Here is an 8841-nt window from a genome sequence, read left to right as displayed (position 1 = left end):
CCACCACGCCCGGCTAGTTTTTTGTATTTTTTAGTAGAGACGGGGTTTCACCATTTTAGCCAGGATGGTCTCGATCTCCTGACCTCGTGATCTGCCCGTCTCGGCCTCCCAAAGTGCTGGGATTACAGGCTTGAGCCACCGCGCCCGGCCCTTTTTAAATTTTTGTAGAGACAGGGTCTCACTTTATTGCCCAGGCTGGTCTTGAACTCCTGGTACAAGAGATCTGCTCTCCTCAGCCTCTCAAAGTATTGGGATTACAGGCGTCAGCCACTGCACCCAGCCTGTGATTGTGTTCTACACTGTATATATTCTGGATACAAGTCCTTTGTCAGATATACCATTAGCAAATATTTTCTAGTTTATAGTTTGTTTTTTCATTCTATTAACAATATCTTTCAAAAAGCAAAAATGTTTCATATTTTAGTGAAATCTATGTTTTTCTTTTACTGCTTTACAGTAAATCTTAAAACCAGGTAGTATGATTGCACTAAATTTTCCGTGATTTTTCAAAATTGTTTTGTCTATTCTAGTTCTTTTGCCTTTCCATATGCTTTTATTTTTTTAAAAACAAAAAATCCTGCTGGGATTTTGATGAGAATTGTGTTGAATTTATACATCACTGTGGGGATGATTGACACATCTCAACCATGTTGTCTTACAATCACTAAATTCAGTGTATCCGTCTATTTATTTAGGTCTTATTTGATTTCTTTCATTAGCTTTTTGTGGTTTTCAGTATACTGATGCTGTACATGCTCTGGAGGGAACTATTTTTTTAATTTAAGTTTCTAATTGTTGGTTGTTGGTATATAGAAATATGATTGACTTTTGTATGTTGACCTTGCATCCTGCAACCTGGCTAAACTCACTAAATCTAGGTACTTTTTGTAGATGCCTTGGAATTTTCTACATAGATAATCATGTTGCTGTGAATAGGGATAGTTTTATTCCTTTCTTTCCGATCTTTATGCATTTTTCTTTTTTTTTTTTGCCTTATTGTACTGGCTAGAACTACAAAGTCAACACTGGATAGGAGTGATGAGGTGGACATTGCATTGTTCCCAGTCTTAGGGGGAAAGAATTTAGTATTTCACCATTAAACATCATGTTAGCTTTATGGTTTTTTTGCAGATATTTTGTAGATGTTAAGAAAGTTCCCTTCTATTCCTAGTTTGATGAGAATTTTTATCATAAATGGCTATTGCATTTCAATGGATATTGAATGCTTTTCAATATCAGTTGAAATAATAATGTCATTTATCATCTTTAGTCTATTAATATTGTAGATAACATTAATTGATTTTCAAATATTAAACCAGGCTTGTAAATAAAATCCAGCAATACAAAAAAAGAATAACACAGTATCACCAAGGGGGGTTTACTTAGGGGTTGACAAGCCTGGTTTAATATTTGAAAATCAATTAGTAAACCCCCGTTGGTGATACTGTGTTATTCTTTTTTTGTATTGCTGAATTTTATTTACTAATATTTTGTTGAGGATTTTTGCATCTATGTTAATGAGGGATAGTGAACTTGGGTTTTTTTTTCCTTCTTTTATTGTCTTTAATTTAGTATCGGGGTAATATAAGTCTCATAAAATGAGTAGAGAATTGATCTTCTTGTATCTTCTGGAAGAGATTGTGTAGAATTGATGTTACTTCCTCTCTAAATGTTATAGAGAATTTGCCAGTGAAATCATCTGGGCCTGGAGTTTACCTTTTCAGAGGTTTAAAATTATTATTTCACATTTCTTTAGCAAGTATAGAACTATTATGGTTATTTGTTTCTTCTTGGGTGGATTTTAGTAGTTTGTAGATTTGATCTATTTCTTCTAAGCTATCAAATGTGTGCATAGAGTTATTCAAAGTATTATCTTATTCTTCTTTTAATGTTGATGTGGTCTGTAGTTACAGCTCCTCTTTCATTCCTAATGTCAGTGACTTATATCTTCTCCTTTTTTCTTTGTTAGTCTGGCTAAAGGTTTATCAATTTTATTAATATTTGTAAAGCATCAGTTTTTGGTTTCATTGACTTTTCTTCATGGTTTTTCTGATCTTTATCTTTCTGATTATTCTGAATTTATTTTGCTCTCCTTTTTTGTTGTTCTTAAGGTAAAAGGTTAGATTGCTGATTTGAGATTTTTCTTTACTAAATTTTTTTTTTTTTTTTTTTGAGAAAGGGTCTCACTCTGTCACCCAGGCTGGAGTGCAGTGGCATGATCATGACTCACTACAGCTTCAACCTTCTGAGTTCAAGCAATCCTCCCACCTCAGCTTCCTAAGTAGCTGGGACCACAGGTGCACATCACCATGCCCAGCTATTTTTTTTTTTTTTTTAGATGGAGTCTCGCTTTGTTGCCCAGGCTGGAGTATAGGGGGCGGTCTTGGGTCACTGCAACCTCTGCCTCCTGGGTTCAAGCGATTCTCCTGCCTCAGCCTCCCGAGTAGCTGGGATTACAGGCACCTGCCACTATGCCCAGCTAATTTTTCTATGTTTAGTAGACACGGGGTTTCACCATGTTGGCCAGGCTGGTCTCAAACTCCTGACCTCAAGTGATCTGCCCACCTAAACCTCCCAAAGTGCTGGGATTACAGGCATGAACCAGTGTGGCTGGCTAATTTTTTAATTTTTTGTAGACCTTGGTCTCACTATGTTGCCCAGGCTGATCTTAAACTTCTGGCCTCAAGTGATCATCCTGCCTCAGCCTCCCAAAATGCTGGGGTTACAGGTGTGAGCCACCATGCCTGGCCTCCACAAATTTCTGATGGCAATTTCAGGGGAAAAGGACTTAAATCTAGTGATTGCTGTTAAATCTTAATAAGGTTTAAAATAAAAAAAATTGTAATGAGGTTTAATATTTATACAGGTAAGGATGTACATATTATCTAGACAAAATACCATTTATATATAGAGAAAAGATTATTTCCAAAAAATTGTTGGAACTTAAGAGAATTTGATTACTTTAGGTATCAAACACTCAGACTTTTAATCCCATCCCCCTACTCCCACTCAACCCTGCCCAAAAAAAAAAAAAAGTGGAAGGAAGGAAGAAAGGGAGGAAGAAAAGAAAAATGTAGTACATTTTTCTAGGTATTAGCATCATAGCCAGTAACTCCATCTACTGGAATGCTGAAGAGGAAGAGGCAACTCTGGAGTCAGGCAGAACTTGGTCTGAATTCTGGCTGAGCTGCTTCAGCTGTGTGGCCGTGATCAAGACATTTAGTCTGTGTCCTTCAATCAGCTCATCTGTAAAACGGGATAATAATCATCATAATAAAGGCCCGGCGTGGTGGCTCATGCCTGTAATCCCAGCACTTTGGGAGGCCAAGGCAGGCAGATCTCTTAAGGTCAGGAGTTTGAGAACAGCTTGGCCAACATGGAGAAACCCCGTCTCTACTAAAACTACAAAAATTAGCTGGGTATGGCAGCGCATGCCTGTAGTCCCAGGTACTCGGGAGGCTGAGGCAGGAGAATCGTTTGAACCCAGGGGGCAGAGGTTGCAGTGAGCCGAGATCATGCCACTGCACCCCAGCCAGGGCAACAGAGTGAGACTCCATCTCAAAAAAAAAAAAAAGAAAAAAAAACATAATAAAAATATCTGATGCTAGGTTTTCTTATTTGTAAAGTGGATTGTCAATATTCACTTTGCAGAGTGACTGTGAAAATTAAATGGGAATATTCATGTGAAGAACCATATTGCATAGCTCATGGTGGACAGTTAGCCCATTTGGGCTTCTATAACAAAAATGCCACAGACTGGGCAGCTTATACACAACAGAAATTTATTTCTCACAATTCTGGAGGCTGTGAAGTCCAAGATTAAAGCATGGGCAGAAGAAGTGAGTTTAATGGGGTGTGGAGTGTTGAGAGCCACCAGGAGCTGCCTTGTGCCGTGGACCAATGTTCCAACAGGAGTCAGGACAGTCAAAATGACCATGAAAGGTAGCCAAAGACTAACTTTGGAGGGGGTTTTATTCTTATGAGGCTCAGTGAAATGGAGATAGCAAGTCACCCTTTGTCAGACTGTGAGTTGAGTTCCATATTGAGAAAATGGAGCAGTTCCCAGATCTCTGCTGGGAGGAACAAGGCCCAGGTTGATGCTGTGTGCTGGGTTCGGTAATGGGAGATTTATGCCATTCGTGTGATGTGTGATAAGATGCAGGAGGTGAAAGCGGCTATTAACACTGATTAACTCAAAAGTTGACCACCAGCACACACAGCCATTGTTTCCAGCAGCACTCTTTAGTGATGGGCTTTGTCTGGCTGGCTTCACAAAAGACAAATACCATTACAGGAGACCAAAAAACCTCATTTAGGCAGTTGTCAGATAATAGAGACGCTCCAGGTATTAGCCTGACTGCATTAGTTTGATTTGTTACTACTGTTCACCTTGTCTTGAGCATTAATGGAGACAAAGGCCTAGAATTACCAGGAAAGAGAGATAAGCTGTGGATTAGAGCCTACGTGTTTTGAGGGAAAGATAATTCTATCTTGGGTTTTCCTTTCCATTTTCATTTTGCTTGATTTTTCCTGAGTTCAATTTTCCCCCTGAATATCATTATATTCTCTCCAAATTTCTAGCAATTATAATTCCAAAAATGTTACTGATTCATTATTTCTTTTAACAAGATCAGCCTTTATCTTTGGGTTTTTAAAAAAGATTTTAGGGGAAATACACTAGCAATCTTTTATATTATCCTGTTTCTTGAGTATTCTTATACATTATGAACTTGCTTCACAAAAGTTATAATAGAACTTATATTGTTATTAGTATCAAAAAATATAAAAAAGATAGGTATATTACATTTATAGTTATTTAATATTATAAATTCATGTTTAATTTTTCTGACTTATAAATGCTTCAGTTATAAATATATCATTTCTATTATAAGTTATTTCAGTTATACATATGTAGCTTCAGTTATAGACATATAAATTCAGTTATAAACACAATTTATTTCAATTATAAATAAAATTGAATTTTAGGGCCACATAAATCAGTTATGTAAAATTGTCATTGGAAAATACTGAGATAATGATGGTCTAGGGTTATTATGTTTCTCTCCTGACCAGACTTTTTAGAGGCACGACCAGTTTTTATAATTAAAAAAAAAAAAACTTAAGTGCATTATTAGTTGTTGATTGATATCTGTGACGGTGTTTCATTTTTTTCTAGATTCTATCATTTTACACAGAATCTTTACATTCCTCAGGGATTTGGGAATTAGGTTTAATTGTAGAAATTCTAGATAAACTATGATTATTCTTTGAAAAATCTCAATTTATGAAAAGCACTACTTCAAAAATACTTTAATATTAATATTAATAATGTGGAATAGTTTCTTATTGTGTACAAGACTTGAAATCTTATCCTAAACCAAGCAGACATTCAGGAGACAGAGCTATAATTCTGACATGGCAGGATGTCAGAGAGATGCAAAACAGAATGTCAAGTGTGATCACATTTTTAAAAATAACGACAAAAACAACAAATATGTGTGCGTGTATATACATAAAGATGTTTTTATGATACACAAAAAGATCTATAAAGGTGTTTAATGATGGTTATCTCTGAAGGATGAGATTCAAGGGGGATTTTACTCTATTTCTATACTGCTTAAATTGTTTGCAGAATATAGAATGACAATAAATTTGGAATTAAAATAAAAGCTTACCCATCATGCGACACATTCTCCTCCAACCCACTCCCCCAGAGCCTACTCCTGGTAACTTCCAGTCTTTCAATTTAACATAATTTCATAAAAACCTAATGGAGAATGAAGAAAACTCTTTGTGGATAAATTTTAACTAATACATTTCATAAATAGTGCTTCCAATTTTTATATGAATGGAAGCAGCTTTTTATATTGGAAAAAATGGTCCAGTCTTTCTTGGAAAACAGGTAATGCCTCTGTTCTTCCTAACTACCCTGTTGCCCTTCTTTTCCTCCTCTTTCTCCATCTCAGCAACAATGGACTAGAATAAGCACACTTATTGCTGACCAATTGTTGGGACACATAGCTCTCTACCCCAAATGTGCTCTCAGTAAATAATTTTAAAAAGCTCTAAAATCTGAGTCATGATGCTTTTCCTTAGAAATAATATGCAAACTCCCTCTAGTCTTTCATATATAAAAATATATAATGATTATAGATTCAATAATTCAATGAGAACCTTCTACCCTGATCATCACTGGGACATCAGAAAGGACAGAGGACAGAAAGAAAAGAGAAGCAAGGGAGAACTCAATTCAAATGGACAAAGCTGAAATTTGGCTTCCAGTGGACAAAGTCAGAGTCTTAAGCTGACATTTCAAAAACAAAACAAAACAAAACAAAAAACCCACCCACTTAAGTCTTCCATTAACTAGAAAACAAATGCCCAGATTTCCAGTGGAGAGGGCCCCCTTCTTGTTATATATCTTATCCTATTCCCATCTTTAATTGGCAGGGAAAATGGGAAAATGGGAAATGAAAACACATAGTTTTTGTTACTTAGAAAGCACCTTGATTACTTCCAGTGACTATGTCAGAGCACTTACAAAAGGTGGGTCAGTTATCCTACCTTCTCAGTCAATTTAATTTTGCAGTTGATTAGAAATCATTAAACTGGAAATAGATATAAGCTAGATGATCACTATCACTAATGAATGAAAGTAAAGTACAAAATTAAACTAGAAAACTATTTAAAATTTTGCATTTATTTGCTGCTTACTTCTTTTGTGCAATTCAATACCAACGGTATAAATATCCAACGGTATAAATATGCTAGCTGATACTTGTATCTTTGTACTTTGGCATAATGACTTTACTTGGAAAAAAACCTTGAAACTAACATGCTGTAAGAATTTGTTTTGATAGATGGTAAGAAATTCTCACTGCTTTATGCTATAAATCAAGAGAAGTTGAAGATTCATGAATAAATCATAATCTATAATATAGTGAAGCATAATTATGTTTCAAAATGTGCATGGAGGAAACTAATGGAAACAACTCACGCTTTTGTTCTTCAGATTATTTTACTTGAAATACTTTATAATTAGAATCCAGCTTGTGGAGTCAGTCATGAGTCTATTGATTTTAACAAACTAATTTATTAGATTAATTTGGCTCACTTAAAAAATAGCAATCTTTTCTGAAAATGTTTATTAAAATACATAGAAAAGGTCTTTACTATAACTAAAAGTGCCCAAATATAATATGTACCATGCTATAATAGTAATTACATACAATATATTTTCAGAAAAAATGACAATGTTCAGATTAAATGCAGGAAAGAAAACATCACATTTTAACATTTAATATTTCCACTGATTCTTCATGCTCTGCAATTAGAAGATAATTTCACTTGTTTAGTTTTCTATCTATTCCAGGAGATTTGTGTTGAAATTTTTTTTCGCCATTAGAAACTGTGATTCTCTATGGGACCTTTTCAGTTTTGCACGCCGATTTTGAAACCAAATCTAAAGTTAAGGAAAAATAAAATAGGTCTCAGAAACATTATTTTATTATTCTTAACATTTCAACACCATGAATAACAACTAAATTTGAAAATTACCTGGATTCTGTCTTCCTCTAGATTCAATTTTCGAGCTAAGTCTTCTCTAATATCAATGCCAGGATAGCAGTTTACTCTAAAGACATTTTCTAACACTTCAATCTAAGAATAAGAAAAAAAAAATGTTGATATTCAGTATGTCACCAAAAATGAGCTTTAACTTCTAGAGTAAAATGACTACATTTAAATCTGGGCAATTAATCTGGATGCCTTTTTAAAAATGATTACCTGGAAATTGTTAAAATATGATAGTCTATTGTTTCATTAATAAAGCTTCTAAACTGAGATACCAAAGTGAATGGGCTTTTGCTCAACTTGGTGTCAATTAAAGCCTTTGTATTATCATTATTGGGTGAAAAAACTTCCCACCTGGTTTTGAGTAAAAGCAGTTCTTGGTCTTCGGCCTCTATACCAACTCAACTCTCTTTTCAAAGACAGTCTTTCTGAGGCTGAAAAGTAATTTTCATATTTTGAAGCTCTTTCTTCTGGCATTGGATGATCCACCATGCTGGGGAATGAAATCCCACCGGGAGGATTTGGGACATGTAGACATAAGTTACCATCTTTCCCTAAAAACAGAAAAATAAGCCCTATCTTAGATGGTCAATCTTATGTTCCACAAAGTTCTATAGAGGTAGTTTCAGGAACTCATCTTTCTTTTCCTAGTGGAATTCTGGGATTCACAAGAGAATTGCCCCCCATTAACCAAAAACCAATCAAAAATGAAGATCCTGTCTTGGTAATACTGCCTCTTTGGTCTCTGAATGTCATGTATTTTTCAGTGAAAAGAGATTTCAAATATCTGATGTGTCAAACAGGGAGAGATCTTCTGAAGGCAGGTTCTTGGTATTTCCTGTGAGTGAATTTATCCACTTCGCTCAATCCAAAGCTGATATTCTTTTCATTTCCCCTAGGACTCAGCTGGAGGCATTAAAGTCCTAGACTCTGGCTGGGCGTGGTGCGTCATGCCTGTAATCCCAACACTTTGGGAGGCCGAGGCAGGCGGATCACCTGAGGTCAGGAGTTCGAGACTAGCCTGACCAACAGGGTGAACCCCCCCCCCCCACTAAAAATACAAAAATTAGCAGGACATGGTGGCGCATGCCTGTAATCCCAGCTACTCGGAAGGCTGAGGCAGGAGAATCGTTTGAACCCGGGAGGTGGAGGCTGCAGTGAGCCAAGATCATGCCATTGCACTCCAGCCTTGACAATAAGACTAACACTCCATCTCAGAAAAAAAAAAAATAACAATAATAAATAAAATAAAAGTCCTAAACTCTAGCT

At 35.8% G+C, this 8841-nt stretch overlaps 1 protein-coding gene across 1 annotated transcript in view; it reads right to left on the bottom strand.

The window, feature by feature from the left end:
- Positions 1–7004: 7004 nt before the first annotated feature.
- HESX1 (HESX homeobox 1) overlaps positions 7005–8841 on the bottom strand; it is a 28616-nt gene continuing 26779 nt past the window's right edge. Inside the window, exons 3-5 of the mRNA XM_021934298.2 lie at positions 7927–8126; positions 7558–7659; positions 7005–7462 (exon numbers count right to left, since the gene is read on the bottom strand). Of these exons, the coding sequence (XP_021789990.1) occupies positions 7364–7462; positions 7558–7659; positions 7927–8126 (401 nt within the window). The 3' untranslated portion in view covers positions 7005–7363. The remainder of the gene's footprint in view (positions 7463–7557; positions 7660–7926; positions 8127–8841) is intronic.

The sequence above is a fragment of the Papio anubis genome, chromosome 2, assembly GCF_008728515.1.
Source record: "Papio anubis isolate 15944 chromosome 2, Panubis1.0, whole genome shotgun sequence".
NCBI lineage: Eukaryota > Metazoa > Chordata > Mammalia > Primates > Cercopithecidae > Papio > Papio anubis.
This window is presented reverse-complemented; position numbering and strand designations above follow the sequence as displayed.